The following is an 18,531-nucleotide window of genomic DNA, read 5'->3' on the forward strand; positions in this document are numbered from 1 at the left end:
TTACAGCTGAGTTTTGTCAGGATAGAAACATGACTCTGTTTTAAATGATTACAAATATGTATGAATTAGCTAAGTTTTCTGTTTTTATAAACACTTCCAAAAGTATTTCAAATTAACTTGAAATTCTAAAATGAAAGAAATGCAACCTTCCTGAATTAACCAGTTCTGGATTATTAGCCAGCAGTTTTTCATCAGTAGGACAACTTGGGCCCAAGCTCCTACTGAGCCCAAAGAAAAGCTGTGGTACTGTCTCACTATGTTAAATAGTTTGCAATAGTCAGACAACTCTGCTTTTTATCCAAGTCACTGTGCCTGGTCATATGCTTTTTGTTGGAAGGTGAGGAGCAGTGAGAGTTCTCCATGGGGTTTATTTTTTAGTGTTATGTCTAACCATGGGCGTGCACTGACATTTCCATACTGTGTCTCAGTGCCATGGCTGGATTCTGTTTGCAGTACAAGCTCAAGTGCTGTGTTTGGAGCACTGAATTAACTGAAATGATTTGTAATATAAACCAATAAACCTTCATTTTAGAGAACTGGAGCTTAGTTCAACTTAGAACATGAAGTTAGTCATGAACAAGCATGTATGTTTTGAAAGGAATGTAGCATTCATCTTTTTTTATAAAAAGGTATCCGAAGAATACTTTTTTCCAAACAAGTCTGAGCTTAGTTTATCTTAGCTTAGTTTATTATATTATCATTCAATAGTAATTTTATTATGTAGATGTAATTACAGAAATTAATGTGGTGGTCATGTTAAGTATCTGCAGATCTCTTAATCTTACATTACATTAAATGCTGTTGATATTGGCTACGACACAACTGCATATGTTGGGATTCTTATTATAAACCCCAACAGCCTATTAACAGATTTCTGCTAACACTATCAGTAGCAGTTGTCTTGTTTAACCTGAAATGTTAATTGTAGCCTCCCTCATCACCTGAGGGTGGCAAATATATTAATAAAGGTGTATTTTGAGGTGTGCCCACATTCTTTTAATTCTTGATGGAGCCCTGAAAGTTTCCCTCTTCTCATCCATTCTGTTTATCAGATTGTGTCCATGACAGCCTGGGATTGGGATAAGTGTCAGTGTTACTGAGGTGCTGCCCTTTGGTCAGTGCCCCTCTTCTTTTATTTCCCCACTGTGGCAGTGTGGGTGATGTGTTGCAGACCATGTTTGTGTGCCAGCCAGATGAAGACAATAACCTATATCTCTCACATGCCAGTGCAGGCTAGTTACAGGCCAGTGCTCTGGCCACAGCTGTGATTTGCTGTGATGCTTTTGTTTTTCTGCCACTTGCCTTCAGTCTTTATTCAGGGCCAGTTCTCCATAATGAGGAAAGATTTCTGACATGCAGACAAAATCTCGCCAAATTGTGCTTTTTTTTTTTTAAATTGACTTAAATTGGTCAAATTTGATTCCATTTTCCATACCTGGAGTTTGAAATGCATGTACTGAAGCAGTTTTTGAAGTTGGAAAAGCAAATCTGTGTAATCCCTTTCCAAGAGTCTGACATTGAAAAGTAAGAGATCAGGAATGTAGCTGCTGGGGCAAAGTTAATAAAGCAGTTTTGGAATATTATGTAGTTTTTAGATTACAACATGTAGACTTTTGAGGACTCTATCAAGATACCTTGTAATATATGAATATAAGTTGATGTAATATTTTGAAAAGCGGTAAAGCAATCTACTGTATCTTTTCTCTGTAGTACAAATATTTAGGGGAAAACAAGCATTGACCTTTCCCATAATTATGCAATTGGGGCATTACTCACACAGCTTTAACACAGTATTTTGATGTGAAGGACAGAATTATCTCAACAGCCTTGAACTATTCAGAGACAGTGGGGAAAAGTCTGTGAAAAGTAAAGATTTGTGGATGCAAGAAGCAAGTATGGAAAAGAGTGACCCTCTTTCATCCCCAGAGCACTACAGTGCTCTATTGTGCAGCATACAGGCCTCTTAAATCAGTTACTTCAGTCTCCTTTGTCTTGATGCTTTTGAAGTGAACTCTTAGAAGGACTAAAACTAATGAACTGACTGTAATATTACTAATATTACTAATTTAATTATTTTTTCTTTTTTTTTTTCCTGCTCTCTGCTTGGCACTGGTCTTCACCCACAGGCGTCCACTGTTGGCTCTCAAAGGTTACTAAAATTTTAGCAGCTGCTGTGAACCAGACCTAACCTTCACGTGCTGTTGCTTCTCCCCACACCCCACTGTGCTGCTGCTTTGCTCTTGCCTGCTTCAGAACTTCATAAGAGAGTTTCTTTTTTAAATAGCCACAATGAAACTTAGGCTAGAAGTGTGTACCATTCTTTTGCTGCCTGTGTACTTGTTAATCTCCTTGTACAGTATGCTGGTATTTATTCCGTGGTATTTTCTTACCAATGCTAAGAAGAAAAAGGCTATGGCAAAACGGTTAAAAGCCAAACCCATCTCGGACAAACCTGGGAGCCCCTACCGCTCTGTCACTCATCTGGACTCACTAGCAAACATCAACATTCCTGGAGCAGACACCTTGGACAAGCTGTTTGACCATGCTCTTGCAAAGTTTGGGAAGAAGGACTGTCTTGGAACCAGAGAAATACTGAGTGAAGAAAATGAAATGCAACCAAACGGAAAAGTCTTCAAAAAGGTAAAACTTACAGTTTTGTACTTAATTCTGATTTGCTTTTGAGCTGCTTTGCATCTTGCCTCAGTAATGCACAACTCTTTAGAGCTCTTCTTCAGTCATCATCTTATAAACCATCCATTTGATGGTAGTTAAAGAATAACAGAATACAGGATGCACTATTTATTCTACTTCAAGAAAAATGAAAGCAACTTTAATGAATGGCAGTGTGTGCTTATGCTGTTATGCACCAACTCACATAAGCTGGTAGAGCTGTACCAGCAGCTTCTTGTCACCAAAATTCATTGTTTTTCCTCACCAGTTAATTTTAGGAACTTACAGATGGTTATCCTATGAAGAAGTAAATGAGAAAATGACTCGCCTGGGGAGTGGACTGACAGCCCTGGGTCTGACCCCCAAGAGTACTGTTGTCATATTCTGTGAGACCCGAGCAGAATGGATGATTGTAGCTCTGACCTGCTTCAAGTACAACTTCCCTCGTGAGTGCTCAACTTGCTTCTGATGTATTTTAGAACCATTTCTCAGCACTGGTTTGGCTTTAAAGTATTTTGACTCTGCCAATCTTGTCATTGAAGGTGTAAGAATTTCATAAACTTCCTCCGCTGAAGGTCTGGTTCTTACAAGTTTTCAGTGTTCTATGTGTTGTGGAGATCCCTGAAATCAACTTGCTCATACTGTTTTTTATGATCTTATTGTAGCAATGTTCTAGATGTTAGAATGACAGAACAGCACAGTTACTATTCAGGGGGTTTTTTTAAAATACTCTGAAGATGTCAGTAGTTGCATTTCTCCCCCCAAAATGTTATTAAGAGCATTGCTCAAAGGCCTCCAAAACAGTGACAGGCTTGGAGCATCAACCACCTCTCTAGGAAGCCTGTTCCAGTGTCTGACCACTCTCCTAGTAAAGAAATGCTTCCTGTACAACTGTCCTCCTTGTTCCAGAGGTCTCTTGTGCTGTAAAATTTCTGACATGGGAAAATTAAAAGCTATTTTATTTCCAAATTAGAAAATTCCCAGTTGAGCTAATAATAACCCCGCCCTCCTGCAAAAGAGGGAAGCTAAAGCAAGAGCTCTTGCATTTAGTGTTACTTTAACCTCTCTCTCATATCCTCTGCCCTCACTGGGACAGTTGTCACTCTCTATGCCACCCTGGGTGAAGAGGCAGTGACCTATGGCCTCAACGAGTGTGGAGCATCATATCTGGTCACGAGTGTGGAACTTCTTGAGAGCAAACTTAAGGTAATTTGGTACCAGCTTCACCTGATATAAGCAACCCTATAATAATTTTACAGAGCAGACAGTGCTAAAAGTGTCATTTCTCTTCTATAGACTGCACTACCACAAGTCTCCTGTCTGAAACATATCATTTATGTGGACAAGAAGACTATCAATAAATCAGAATACCCTGAAAACGTGGAGATCCATAGTATGCAGACAGTGGAAGAGCTGGGAGCCAAACCAGAAAACTGTAAGTGAATCACTTCAGAGAGGACTAATCAGAACAGTGTTAGCAGTGAAATCAGACCTGGGGTAAGAGGGATGTGTAGCAGAAAACCCCCCATCTGTGCAGGTGTCCAGCAAAAGGCAGTGGCAGATGGTCAGTTCATTCTCTGGCTCCCTTTAAATAAAAAAAAATTTGCTAGATCTCTTTTGTTTAAGTGTCAGATATGTCAGGATAAAACTTAATTTTTAACTTCTAAACCATAATCAGAATAATTTAAGACTCCACCTTTGTTTTAGGAAATTAAATGGAATCCAGTGCAGTGTTGCATTTTTTTGCTACCCTTACCTTTTATTCATCTTATTTTCACTACTTTCCTAAGAAAAGAGGAGAAAGCACTCGAAGGACTTTTTGGTTGGTTGATTTTGTTGGGGTTTTTTATTGGCTCGGAAATGTCCATTTTCTTAACCAAGCTGTAGCTAAAAAGGCACCTTGGGCTAGAGGAATAACCATTACATTCCTTGCTCTATTGGGCAGCCAGGAGTGACTGTAAATATAAGGAAGGAAAACCCAATCCTGATGATCTGTTTTCCTTACATCAGCAGTCTGTACTTAGCCTCATCTCCTCTCTCTTGAATAAAGGAGGAGATAAACTGGCAAATGAGCTTTGGGAAGCACAGACTCCTCACAGCTGCTTATCTCTGATCAGCCTGAGGTGCTGATAGAGACCAGCAGTGACCCTGAGGGTTGTTGTTTTGTTGGGTTTTGTCCCTAAAAGACCTGCTTCCTTGCAGAGATTGTGAAAGCCATGAAAGCTAATGATTTTCATCCTAAGAATGAATGTCAAGGGATTAAAACAAAAATCAAAAGTGGTCTAAGCTTCTGCCTTCCACTAACCTGTTTCTCTCCAAGACTGTATTTATCTCTTTTGCTGCCCTTGACAGATTTAGTTGGTCTTCAAAAGGCCTCTTCCATGAAACTTTCAATCAGCTATAAGCCAGAATGACAAAAGCATCACCTAGATTGTGTAGATGCCCAAATTTTCGTAATCCTTTTAAAATCAGCCTTCCCTCTCTTACTCTTAAAACCAGACCACTGTTCTCTCCAGCACTGACTTCTGCCTCCCCCACTGGCCATGCAGCAGCACAGGGTGCTTGTCTTGGATGGAGCACCTGCTTCACACTGACTACAGACATTTTCACATTGATTGATTAATTACAGAAATAATTTAGAAAGTAGATAAGAATTAATAACAGTTTTTCTCCTGTGTTTTTTAGCAAGTATTCTGCCAAGCAGACCTGTTCCTACAGACTTGGCTTTAGTAATGTACACCAGTGGCTCTACTGGAAGACCCAAAGGAGTGATGATGCAGCATAAAAACTTAATAGCTGGAATGACAGGACAGTGTGAGAGGATACCTGGACTGGGGTAAGAAACAGTTGTGTATGGAGAAGTAAAACAGAACCTCCAAAAGTATGCAAATTTAGAGAGAGGCTGCTGCTGGCATTGTTTGTTATCAAGTTTGTTCATTTTATTGTGAGTCCACTACTTTAATTTATAAGAAATATGTCTTGTGTTTGTGAACTTTCCCTGTTTGAAAAGTATGCCCTTTCTGGCTCCTTTCTCACATGCTTTTGCTACTTTTTTTTGTGCAACTTGAGGAATTTTTTTTAGACACTTTCAGGCAGCTCGAATGGGTGTAGGAAGTATGTCAGAGCCTACCACTTCCACTGACCTACAGACACCACTGTTGGGTGGCTCATGCACATGCTGCAGAATCTGCTCAAGTACAGTGCACTGAAGGAGCAGAAGAGTAATAAATTGTGTGTTGATGACAGTAAAACCAACTGCAAGTCCCCTCACATTAATGTTTTGAGGAAATTTTTCATGACAGTGGATGTGTTTGTGTGTGCATTCACAAAGGGTTCAATAGCTGAAATGTGCTATGTTGCTAAACTCCTTTTATGAGAGGATACAGACCCAGTTCTGACTGTATGCTGGAAGCTTCTGTTCAGTGACAGCTAGAAATGTCTTGTTGAGAAGTCTCTGAGTAGTTACTTCCTCAAATAAGCCTCAGTGCTTCAGTGATAAGCCCTCTTCCTAGAAAGGTACCTTAGAAGAAAAAGACTGACAGGGTTTTGTCATCATTGGTTATTATTTTAAAATATAGAGATTTCATCCTTAATTTCGTAACTGGAATGAAACCTCCCAAAAGGAGAGGAAATAGCAGTGAAGCACTAAGGAACCTTTATATTTCCTAGAAAACAAGGCAAATCCTGTAATTCATACTGATTTCAGTAAAGTCATATCTCCTCCTTTTGTTCACATACTGTGGTTGAAATCACATCCTTCTTGTGTGCAGAAGAATAAGCCTTACTTGTGATCCAGGTCTTTCAAAAAGCAATAACTAAGCACGCAATAAAACTGTTAAACAGTATTTTCAGTCCATTTGTGCCTCATGGTTAATTGGGTAACCCTTTCCTTTCCTAGCCCCAAGGACACTTACATTGGTTACTTGCCTCTGGCCCATGTGTTAGAACTGACAGCAGAAGTTTCCTGCATCACGTACGGCTGCAGGATCGGATATTCCTCTCCACTCACTCTCTCGGATCAGGTGAGGGGTGGCAGAGTCTCACTTAATCAGTTCTTTATCCAGTTATTGCAGATCTTCTATTGAGCCCTTTGCCTTTTTCCATTTAACAGTTAAGATAAATAAGAGCAAATTAAGCCATAAAAGAGGTGTCTGTATGTTTTGCTGGTATAGAAATTTGCATCAGGCAAAACAAAGTCCCAGAGGAAGATGGAGAAAGCAACTACTAGAGGGAGGAAGTAAGAGAAAGATAAACAAAGTGAACTTGTAAAACATCTAGTAGTTTGGTTGAAGTAGTTATTAATTGTTACTCTTTCCATCACTATGGGGGGAAAAATTACACAGGAACAGAAGAGATTTATACAAATCACCTGATAATATATCTCCCTCTTTTTTTAGTCCCTCAGTTTTAAAGAGCTGTTTGGTTTTCTGCTTCATAAATTGACATTTTTTTTTAATTACAGTCAAGTAAAATTAAGAAGGGAAGCAAAGGAGACTGCACTGTACTTAAGCCTACACTGATGGCAGCTGTGCCTGTAAGTATGCAGAAGCAGATACGTTTAGCAAAAAAATTATGTTTTCTATCTTTTTCATGCTAGAAAAGTCTATTTACTAATATGTTTTTCTCTTCACATGAAAGTAACTGTCACTATTAGGAAAGAGCAGAATACAGACATTCCAGTTGTCTTTGGTTGAACAGAGTACTGATGATGCAGATCTGTACTAAAGAGTCTGTACTAAAGTCAAGACCCTTTTTCATCCAAACCTGTAAATGTGCTTCAGAAGTTGCAAGTGGTGTTTTACTGGGCTACTGATGCAGCACAGAAAGCCTTTGACAGTCACAGTCTGGAACTCCTTTTTCCATAGGGACAAAGCAGGGTGGCTTTGGCCAACATGGACACTTCAAGGATATGGGCAGTTGGCTGTCACAGACTCAGGCTGTGCTGCCATAGTTTTTGGGGTGCTCAGTCTCAGCTGCTTGTCTTCAAGGTAACGCTGAGGCTGAGTCTCTCTTGCTTTCTCAGGGTAAGCAGGACAGGTTTAATCTCTTAGAAGCAAAGCAAAAATGATCAGGAGACTGTAACTCCTATTGCTTCTGTAGCTCATGCTGCTCTTGGAGTGACCAGGCTCCTGCATACCACAAGGTTATGGTGCTATCCAAAAAAATCCACAAATGTTTGGGTCTTTCTAATGGAAAAACCTTCCTCATGTGTCCTGGAATCACATGTGCTGCTTTTGTGATCTTATCACATCTGTGGCTCATGAGACTGGTAGCACCAGCTGTTGCCACATGGTGGTGGTGAGTGAGTAGGAGGATTTAATCTCATTTAAGAATAGAGAGTTTGGGTTGGCTTTGGTTGCTTTGCATCTTAGAATAGCCAAGAGTTTTAAAATCAATTACTTGCATTTTTTTTGTTTTATAAAATGCTAAGCATATATAGCAGCTTGGTCTCTTTCTTAATAATTAACAGAGTGATAATTAATATGTCTGAGAACCCCAGCCTGCTGGAAAATATCCATTTAAATTTATTTCATGAGGAGAAAGCACGTAAATACTTCAAAGCATTGCGCTCCAAAACAAAGGAGCCAGTCTTTAAACTTCTATTAAATACTTCATCAGTCTGAACACTATTTTAGGTTCTGTGCATTTTAGTGATCATAAGGTTATTATTTTAATGGAAATTAATCTCTCCTCTGTGACAAAATTGTGGTGTTTTTTTGTCAGATAACTCGAATTACTGCAACCACGTTGCTTTGAAAGTTGAAAAACAATCTTGGAAAAGGAAATGGTGAAATGAAATCTCTTGGTTCATTCCCTTGCACTTGCCAATTGCTGTGGATAAAGTACAGCATCAGGACTCCTCAGCACGATAAGTCTTGCATAGAATATACCAGCCTGTAGCAAAGAGATTTACCTAAACTTGAATTCAGAATTTTCTAAGCCAGTTTGTCACAGTTTAAGTACAGGTTAAGGTGTAAATAGCACTGAGCTGTGGTGGTCTATAAATTGACTGATTGATCACACATTGCTCTTAAGCACTGCCTAACCAATGGTGCAAATATTTTTCACTCTTATTATCCATTGCAAAGGAAGAATAATATGGGGGCTTATTTATAGCATAACATGGACTTTAATTTACACATGCTAGTCTACTGCTCCTTGTGGTAATTTTCCTTGCTTTTTTTAACACTTTGTAGGAAATAATGGACAGAATTTATAAAAATGTCATGAGTAAAGTTCAAGAGATGAACTATATCCAGAGAACTCTGTTCAAGATAGGCTATGACTACAAATTGGAACAGATCAAGAGGGGATACGATGCACCTCTGTGTAACATGTAAGTATTATTCACAATCCAAGTGTACCTTTTGCCTTGGGATCTGTTAAGACAGTTTAAAAGAAGGATCATCTGAGCTATCAGACAGTTCTCATCCAACGTGCAGATACCATCTAATGACTAACTGAAGTAATCCAAGTTCTTACTGGAAACGGATATTTAATGGTAGGAATGACTAATCTTCCCAACAGCTGACTAGTTAGTTTTCATTGGATTGCATTTTTTTTTTGTAATAAATTTGGAATGTTTGTTTAGTTAAGCTACAGGAATTCTGCCTCTTCGAGTGTTACACAAGAGATAACGGGTTTTGATTCGCCCTCCTGTCCCTACTAAAATCTGTGAATAAGTTCATTTTTAAGGCGTTTCCAGATAGGAAGGAAGGAAGAAGGTTTGTGTGTCTTTTATAAAAGTGAGCTGAGTGAATAATTTTTAATGCTTCTTTCCTCCTTTCAAGACTATTGTTTAAAAAAGTAAAGGCCCTGCTGGGAGGGAACGTCCGTATGATGCTCTCTGGAGGAGCACCACTCTCACCTCAAACACAAAGATTCATGAACATCTGTTTTTGCTGTCCTGTTGGTCAAGGCTATGGACTAACAGAAACTTGTGGAGCTGGAACCATTACAGAAGGTAGTTAAAGCACTTCTGGAAATACAGAATTTAAGATGTAGATATGTATGTATGGGGGTTTGAGGGATTTTTGTGAAGCCCAAATAGCTGTAGTTCTTAACTGCAGTAAAGCAACGTGAGATAAGCTACAGCCTATTTATATTTCAAATAACAAAAAACCTTCTGTTCTTTGTTGTTCTCTTCCTAAGTTGCTGATTACAGCACTGGCAGAGTTGGAGCTCCTCTTATTTGCTGTGAAATAAAACTGAGAGATTGGCAAGAAGGTGAGAGTATTAATTGTGTTGATTTCAGAGTAACTAATTTAGCTCCTGCCTAGCTGGTTTCTTTGCCTACCTGCTTAGCTAGAGGTAGCATAGGAAGTAATTGTTCTTTATCTTTTTTAACATGATCAATTAGTGTGTTTTAACTTCAAGCTGACGTTTCAAAGTATTTTCTTGGCAACAGAATATATATATTAAAAATAATTATGTGGGACTTGGTTCTTTTCAGGGGGTTATACTAATAAAGACAAGCCTAATCCTAGAGGAGAAATTGTAATTGGTGGACCTAATGTCTCAATGGGATACTTTAAAAATGAAGAGAAGACAACAGAAGAGTTTTCCATTGATGAGAACGGTCAGAGATGGTTCTGTACAGGAGACATCGGGGAATTCCATCCCGATGGGTGTCTGCAGATCATAGGTGGGCCTCAGGTTTGGATATTTTAATATATTACAAGATACTGACTAAACATAAGCATGCTATTAATGCTGTTGGCTTTGCCAGGACTAACCTACTTAAGGTTATTTGCTTGCAGAGTCACAGTGTAAAACACATTTCCAAAAGTCCTCACAGCTGTAGTAATGGAAGCGATGCCATTTTCTGTGACATTATCACCATCTAGATTTAGCACATGGACTTTAAAGAATAAATGTAAGATTAACTTTTGTATTAATTACCAGTCTTTAAAAGGAGAGTCCTCATCACTTTCTTACAACCTGTGTGACAAAAAGTGTAGTGCTATATAGACTTTTTTACAGAAGTTTTTACAAAGTTGGCAGCTATTAGCTGCTTTAACATTTTACTAAGATGCTTTAATTAATGTTTGTGCATAGCATTGCACAAAATCCATATATAGTGGCTTTGGAAATGAGTCTGTGGTAATGCAAAAGTTTACATGAAACAAGCTTTTCTTTTTCCCTTCCCCTGACTCCTAGATCGTAAGAAAGACCTGGTAAAGCTACAAGCAGGAGAATATGTATCTCTGGGCAAAGTAGAGGCAGCACTGAAGAACTGTCCATTGATTGACAATATCTGTGCTTATGCCAAAAGGTAAGAGTGGTATTAATTGAGAAACTCCATTCAGACTGAACACAAAATGCAGGCTCTGATCCACTTCTCTGATGCAACACTCTGGTTTTCTGTGGTTTCCATTGAACAACCCCTTCCACCAGAATGCAAGTTCCAAAGAGTATTTCTGAAGTAGCACAGGTCCCAGGTTCCCTAAAAGCTGAAGAAACGAGCAGTTTTTCTTTTGGCATTTCACCTATCCAAATACACTCCAGTTCCATCCCATCCCTTCCCTAAACAGGCATCATTATATTTAGGATGTGTTTTAGTCTTCTGTCAGAATACCAGCGAAAAGTTAATCTGGACACTTTGCACCTAATCTAAAGCTCTCCAGTGAGTTTTGGAAGTGGTCCTGGTCTCTCCTCTCCCTCAGTTGAAAATACTACATGAGGGGGAACTGCAGAGAACTGGCTGAGCACCAGGTTTAGCTGGGAAGCTAAACTGACATGTGCCTATGTAAAACACACAAAACCTGATTCTGATCAAAGCCAACATTGTAAACCAGCTTCCTGTTAAGCCATGAGTTGTGAAGACTTACTGTAAAAGAAGGATTGTGTATGGGGGAGTAACTCAAGGTCAGAGAGCCCTGGGCATCTGTGGCTCTGACATCAGGTAATTTACTCCCTGAAATGGAAGTCCTGACTGGATCTGTTTTCCTTCCTTCCCTTGCCATCCCTGGGCAGTGACCAGTCTTACGTGATCAGTTTTGTGGTTCCTAATCAGAAGAGGCTGATGGCTTTGGCTGAGCAGAAAGGCATCAGTGGAACCTGGGTGGACATTTGTAACAATCCGACGATGGAAGCGGAAATACTGCGAGAGATTAAAGAAGTAGCAAACAAGAGTAAGTAACAGAGCACGTGGTGCTGGTCAGTCTTGTGGGGCTTACCCAGCAAAAACTGTAAGTTATCCTCACTAACTGCTCCTCCTTCTTCCAGCTTCTCTCTATCTGCCACAGAGTAATAGTTTAATCAGAGGCAAAGACCACATGAAATTGTTGCCTATTATCCCAGGAATTTACATACTTTTTGGTCCTATTAATGACTTTATTTTTTGTATTGTTTAAAAAATATCTGAAGGTTTTTTTCAGCTAAATTCTAGAGACAAGTTGTTTGCCTAATACAGTTAAAATAAGGCCCAAAAGAACTGTCAATTTGGAAAAAAAGTTACAGGACATTTGCTGGTAAGGAAACAAGTTAAACAAGAGATTTCAAAGCTTTTTTTCGCCATACAACTTTGTTTCCTACAGCTTTGAACAACCACAACCCTTGTGGTTGTAATGGCTTGAAAGCCTGCTATTTCTTGCTGTGGTATTGATTAATCAGAAGTCTCATCAATCCTTTAGGGGGCCAAAAAAATGAATAAAGCAACTGGGGAAGAAAGTCTCTGAAGCATTTGGCACCTCATACAAGGAAGCAGTAAAAGCTGGACTTAAGCACAGGCTAAGCACTGCCTCTCTAACTGTACAGAGGAGAATCTGCCTTTTGAAAATGAGAAAACAAGAATGAAAGGCACTATTAAGTCCTGCCTTTAAAAATAAAATAAATCAATCTGTGGGTCTTAGGTTTGGGTTTAAACATTTTAATCCATGCTTTTCTGTCATGAGTCAGGCAAATTACTATCTTTATAGCTTTGTACTCAAACTCTTTGCTTATATGTTCTTTGTACCTTCTGGATAGTAATTTGCTATTGAGATACAATTAGTTTATGTGAAGCCTTTTTCCAAAACTATTTTAAAGAGGTCGTTCTCATTCTTAGTGGAACATAAAGCAACTTCCTCATGAGCAGACACCTGTCTGAGTGAGAGGCAGCAGTGCGTTGGTACCAGCCGAAGGTAGAGAGGCAGAAACGCTCCCGGGTCCCGCCTCTGCTGCCCCCCGGAGGCTGTGCTGGAAATTCAGCTGCCAGTCCATGTCCGTGGGATCGCATTCCCAGCCTACAAACAGGAGCTGAGAGCAAACTCCATCGAGTACTGTGCACATGCAGCAGCTCCCTGCGCTGTTCCTGCTGCTCCTGCCCTTCCCTGGAGCCTCCTCCTTTGCTCCCCTCTCTGGCCCATTGCCTGGGCAAGAGAGAGAAGCAGCTTTGGCTGCAATGAGGCTGTGCATGTGCAAAGACACTGCTTCCAGCTCAAGGGAAAATAAGTGGCTAATGTAACAAAAATACAGAGAAGTCCCTTTGTTTTGAACTCTAAGTAAACTCCTAGGAAGGAGGAATTTGGGAAACAAACATTCAATTATGGAAAACATAGAAGTCCTTCATTATAATTTAAATATGAAGCACATCTAACTAGTCTGAGTTAACCTAGTTATTACTACATTCCTGTAACAAAGATAGAACTCTAGATTTCTCTGTATCCTCTTGTGGCAGTAGCCTCAGAGCTTCAGGCTACACAGGCATTTGTTTCAAGCTTTAGATTTTGCACTGTCACATCCAATGCAAGCTACAAGTACAGTGTATTATTAGCATATTTGCACACTAACCAGCACTCAGCATTGGTGCAGGGTTAAATCTGCCTGTGGCCCTCCTGTAAGGTTATTTCCTCAAGTAGGACACCGTATTATACAAGCTACAGGGTGCTCACCTTAAATTTTTAGGTAGCACAAATTAGTATTTCATTTGGCTTTGTAATCACAGTCATGCTTCTCTTTCTTCTTGTACCTGCAGTGAAATTAGAAAGGTTTGAAATACCCATCAAAGTACGGCTAAGCCCTGAACCCTGGACCCCAGAGACTGGCTTGGTAACAGATGCTTTCAAGCTGAAAAGGAAAGAACTGAAAAACCATTACCTCAATGACATCGAAAGAATGTACGGAGGCAAATAAAGCAGCTCTGTTGGCCAGGCAGTTGTGCAGATGGTTCTTCTCATGCCTCAGTTCTGGATGTCTGTGTATACTGTAGATATCACGCATTCAAAAAACACACCAAATAGGTGACTTTCTGTAATCTCTATCGAGTAAAACAGAATATCTTAGACTCCAAGTTCGTAATTATTAGAGATTAGACACTGATGGTCTCCATAGAGTTTCATGTGATAATCTCCAGTTTCAAGACAGACATCATTATGTGAAGCAGTATGACCAGGTAATTTTATTATTATTGTTTCTCTAGCATATTCAGACTGCTTGCAACTTCTGTTTAACTCATGCTGAAGTATGATCTATGTTTCAAAGAGTTAAAAATAATGTGATTGTGGTGATTCTTCTGTCATAATAAGACACTTAGCAAAGGAGGAAAGAGGAGTATCTAATGTCTACCCTTCTCCATTTAAAAACAAAACCAACAACATTAGTCAAGAACTTGCTAGAGATCACTAATAACACTGCTTAAGAATGGATGGGTTCCTCTGCACATCAGTATCTTGATTATTTACAGTGCCTACAACAGAATATAAAGTACACTTACTGAAATAAAGGTGAACTGAAAAGCTTTCTAAAAACAAGTTATATGAAATTTCATTCAAGAGCATTGAACTAACTGTTTCAACTCCCAACTCACCAAACAGATTTTACTCGCCGCTGTATTTTAATTCAAGCAGAGCTTTCCACTGGGACACAGCGTAGAAGAAAACAAAGACTTGTGCTGCTACAGGGGGTACTGATGAGAAATCAGTGCCCAAGTGCAGGATGCAAAACTTGCATCTCAACTGGCAAACAGCAGTGAAACTGAGGGCAGTGGTCTCTAAACAGACTTGAAACTCAGAGGAGTTGTGGTGGGTTTTATTGAGAGGTGGTTGGTGGTTTTGTTTTCAAGGCACCGATCCTCTAGACCTTCACATGCATGTGAGTAATGGTACAGGTCACCTGTACAGAATTTAGAGGCTCAGGCTTTAAAGGTCTGTCTTTGCTTTATGGAAAGGTATTTCTGTTCACCTTTTAGCTATGGTAAGCTTAACAAGGCAACCAGAAACCAACTGTAGTTTCCCTGTCTAGCGTTGTTTTACTTACAGAAAAGTAATTTGTGGCTAGGGAATTTTTGTTTTATGGAACTTGTAAAAAGGGACAAATCACTCTTTACAGAAATTCATTACAAAAATGTTCTCTTATTAACTGGAAGTCATAGATGTAAAAGAGTGGGAAGATATAATTTAATAATACTTCATCATTTTTTGTGCCGAATCCTGTACTGTGTCTTCTTTTGAATTGTAACTGAGCTCCTGCATCCCTGCCAGCTCTTCACACTTGAACCATAAGTGCTGTAAAAAGTGAAGGCTCTTGATACTCTTCTACTTTGCACTTTCTTAGTTGTTTTATATATGTTGCTTACATTTTGTACAGCTGTGGCCCTCAACTGCTATATATTACAAATGCACTTGAAAGTATATATAGATTTCTATTCATAATATTTGTGTTGTGTATATGATGGTTAAAAAGAAAAACTATTTGGTATTGTCACTGTACAGAAAGTAAAAGATTTTGTACAACGCTTCTCGAACACATGAGCTTGTAACTTCAGGGCAAGGTTTTTTTCTTTCATTGCATGTATGTGTATTTTTCTTTTTTCCAGTTAAAATAGACTTTGGCAAAAATAAATCATGGCTATATACTCCTCAGCTAAATCATCCCTCCTCCTGGGGACCAACTTGAAACTTCCCAATGCATAACTTTCTCTGCCTAGACCAGAACACTGCCAGCTCATCTTCCAAGAACCCCGAGGGGAAAGAGGAAAAGAAAACGGTATATAAAGCTGACTGTATCTCGTTGTGCATGGAACTACAAGAGTCACTAAAAGGAACAAGGAAGTAGCTTTTCTAAAAAAATTAAATTATTATTTTTTTTTAAGACACATACAGTTGGTTTACAACAACAGGAAGTACTTCCCATATCAGTAGCAACTTTTCAAATTACTTGGTCCTGGAGCCAGGTTACCAATTTTTCTGTGTTAAAACATGGTCACTATTAAATAGCCTTTAGTCAGCCTGTCAGCATCACAAAAGTGAAGTACATATGAAAAAGATACTTGCACTTGAGTCTGTCAGGAGGCTATAAGACTTTTTGTTTTTAAAGCCATGAATGTATTTATATGAAATGTATTTTATCTTCTGTGTCTTGGTTGACTGAGGATTGCTATTTTAAAAAATATACATACACAATGTTAACATTTCAAAAATGGAATACAACTTAAATGGTTCAACAAGTCTGTGTTCTGGAAGATCTTTCTGTATTGCACAAGTTGTCTCTAGTTACTGTTCTGTGCCTCCCATTCTGTCTGAAACCAAGCCTATCTTAGAAGGACTTCTCAAAAGCAGCAGCAATGAGTACATGCTACAGATATGAAAAACAAAGCCTCCAGGGGGCCTCATTTTGCTTTTAAGGAATGAACTAAATATGGACATGCTGCAAAAGGCAATTTGATACACCATCAGCTTTTCAAGCATTTCTGGAGAAGGGAAAGGTTTACATCAGGCTGCCTTCAAACATGGGGTTGTTTGCAAATAAAATAACCTGCAGTTTGGAAAGAACTTTAACCTTCATTTTAATGAATTCTGAATCCTTTTTGTGACAGAGCTTGTGAAGAAATAGAGGATGAGCAAGAATGTGTAATTCTTGCCATTAAAAATAAGGAACTGGGATGCAGATGAAGGGATAGTAAATTCCTTTAAAACCATTATGTGATAGTTGCTGTATGCTGTGCTTGGCTGAAAGAACATAGAACATGGGACTGAAGTGTGAGGGAGAGGTTCACGTACTACACATGAAGGTTCCAGAATGCTCAGAGTAGCTGCAAGTTCTTCAGAAAGCAGGTTCAGAATTTAAAATTATCCTCCTAAGACTGAGAAACAAATTCAAAGAGAAACAAAAGCTAGTTTGGGCATATCCCATATAAGATTCTGTTTAGGCCCCCTACCTCAAAAAACATGTGGTATCCAGAGAAAGACAGAGTATAACTACCTTTTACAGTGGGACTAGAAAGCTTCATCTATGAAGGAAGGTTATAGTTGAGTTTAAGTGGCCTGAAGAGGAACGGCACATGATGAGATGAGTAACCTTCAACTCCATGCAATGTTACCCTAATGGAGGTACAAAGAGCCATGGCCACAGAAAGAGGAGGAACAGTTAAGTTTACACAGTCACATTTACAATTTGACACAGAACTTTAAAACAATTCCTTACTAGATACTGAACTAGCTGCCCAAGCTCTCTGCCATTGAAAGTCTTCAGAGCCTCAATGAAGGTTAAATAAAGGCTTCTGAGAAACAGCTTTGGCACAGCCCCTTGGGTGGGGGCTGGCAGAAGAGTCCTGGTCCCTGTACAAAACACAGCAGTGATGCTGCATGTAACAGGGGTCATTAAATGGCTTGCAAGGGGAAAAGAAGTCTGAACAGGGACAGTAATGAGTTATTCCCTCAGGAGCAAGCGAGGTGATGTTTAACCAGCTGGTGCACGTGTAGTGCCCATGATAACACTTGGAGCATGACAGGATGCAGAGCTCTGCCTGCCACCTACACCAGTGCTGAACTGCAGGGCTGTGAAAGGAACAGAACACGAGCTGAGAATGTGGGTCACTAGTTTTCAGCCAACCCCCCCCCAGACCTACCACATCCCAGAACTATAGTTTCAAAAAAATATGTTGTATTCTAATGATAAATTAGTGATGTTCTGCAATTACATGCAAAACAAGAAATAAATTCTTATTATGTATTTGGTTTTGGCGTGTTGGGGTTTTTGTTTCTTGGCTCTGTTTGGTTTGGGGTTTTTTTGTTTGTGGGGTTTTGTTGTTTTGTTTTGTTTTTTTCCTGAGCCTGCCCAATGACTAAGCTCTATTTACATAAGCATAAATAATTTCCCTTTTGAAGGCTAAAATTTACGCAGTGGAAGCTTAAAACATAAATCTGGTACTGCTTTTGCATAAGGTGCCACAAAGGTGATCAGTAAAACTCACAGTCACTGTTTATGTGGAATTGCAAACACTGCAGAGTAAAACTGTGAACTTACCTGGATTAATTAAAAAAACAACCAAACAAACCACATTTCCAGGTTACTCAGTGCTGCTGCAAAGTAGATTAGTGATTGCTTTTTAATGTGATGGGATTTCAGCAGCCATGGAGGAACAGGGCTGACTGTGCTAAACACACATCTGTACTTGGCCTGTCATTTTCATGTATGAACGAGTTTCATATGAACGAGTTCTGACAGAAATGGGGTGATGTTTGCACTAATGCTTTGCTACTGGGAGCTGTAATAGGTAGAATCTTCCTACAGCTTTATTGGGGAAAGACATACTAGAAGAAAATCAAATCCATTCTATACGGATATGGAGTTTTAATGAAGCTGATTATCACAGGTGATTTGTCCAAAACTGTCTTTAGGTGGAAGCATGTAGTCTTGGCATTAGACCAGTGCTAATTAACTTAGACAAGCAGAGCTCTGGGTACAGTGTCTGATCCTCGCAGTTCTCACCTGTGCTTTTAAACCAAAAAAAACTTAAAAAAAACTAAAAAAAAAAAAAGGAAACCAAAAAACAAACAACCAAACGAACCCCACAACCAAACCCACCCCACAAACTGCTGCATTTTCCCCTTGTTCTCTCTTTCTGAAACACCAATAATGTCATTAATGAACACTAACAAA

At 39.2% G+C, this 18,531-nt stretch overlaps 1 protein-coding gene across 7 annotated transcripts in view; it reads left to right on the forward strand.

The window, feature by feature from the left end:
- The window catches only part of ACSL4 (acyl-CoA synthetase long-chain family member 4), a 36,068-nt gene extending 18,550 nt beyond the window's left edge, over window positions 1-17,518 (forward strand). For 2 of the 7 annotated variants that reach the window (XM_017815856.1, XM_017815865.1), the window contains 14 exons: window positions 2,127-2,640; window positions 2,939-3,116; window positions 3,767-3,876; window positions 3,967-4,105; window positions 5,356-5,506; window positions 6,569-6,692; window positions 7,133-7,204; window positions 8,868-9,007; window positions 9,462-9,634; window positions 9,823-9,897; window positions 10,124-10,315; window positions 10,831-10,945; window positions 11,647-11,804; window positions 13,628-17,518. In XM_017815856.1, the coding sequence (XP_017671345.1) occupies window positions 2,290-2,640; window positions 2,939-3,116; window positions 3,767-3,876; window positions 3,967-4,105; window positions 5,356-5,506; window positions 6,569-6,692; window positions 7,133-7,204; window positions 8,868-9,007; window positions 9,462-9,634; window positions 9,823-9,897; window positions 10,124-10,315; window positions 10,831-10,945; window positions 11,647-11,804; window positions 13,628-13,785 (2,136 nt within the window). In that variant the 5' untranslated portion in view covers window positions 2,127-2,289 and the 3' untranslated portion in view covers window positions 13,786-17,518. The remainder of the gene's footprint in view (window positions 1-2,126; window positions 2,641-2,938; window positions 3,117-3,766; window positions 3,877-3,966; window positions 4,106-5,355; window positions 5,507-6,568; window positions 6,693-7,132; window positions 7,205-8,867; window positions 9,008-9,461; window positions 9,635-9,822; window positions 9,898-10,123; window positions 10,316-10,830; window positions 10,946-11,646; window positions 11,805-13,627) is intronic. The other 5 variants (XM_017815877.1, XM_017815884.1, XM_017815892.1 and 2 more) reach the window with 3 other exon arrangements.
- The last annotated feature ends 1,013 nt before the right edge of the window (window positions 17,519-18,531 follow it).

Source organism: Lepidothrix coronata, unplaced genomic scaffold (genome assembly GCF_001604755.1).
Source record: "Lepidothrix coronata isolate B3197 unplaced genomic scaffold, Lepidothrix_coronata-1.0 Scaffold2, whole genome shotgun sequence".
Lineage (NCBI taxonomy): Eukaryota > Metazoa > Chordata > Aves > Passeriformes > Pipridae > Lepidothrix > Lepidothrix coronata.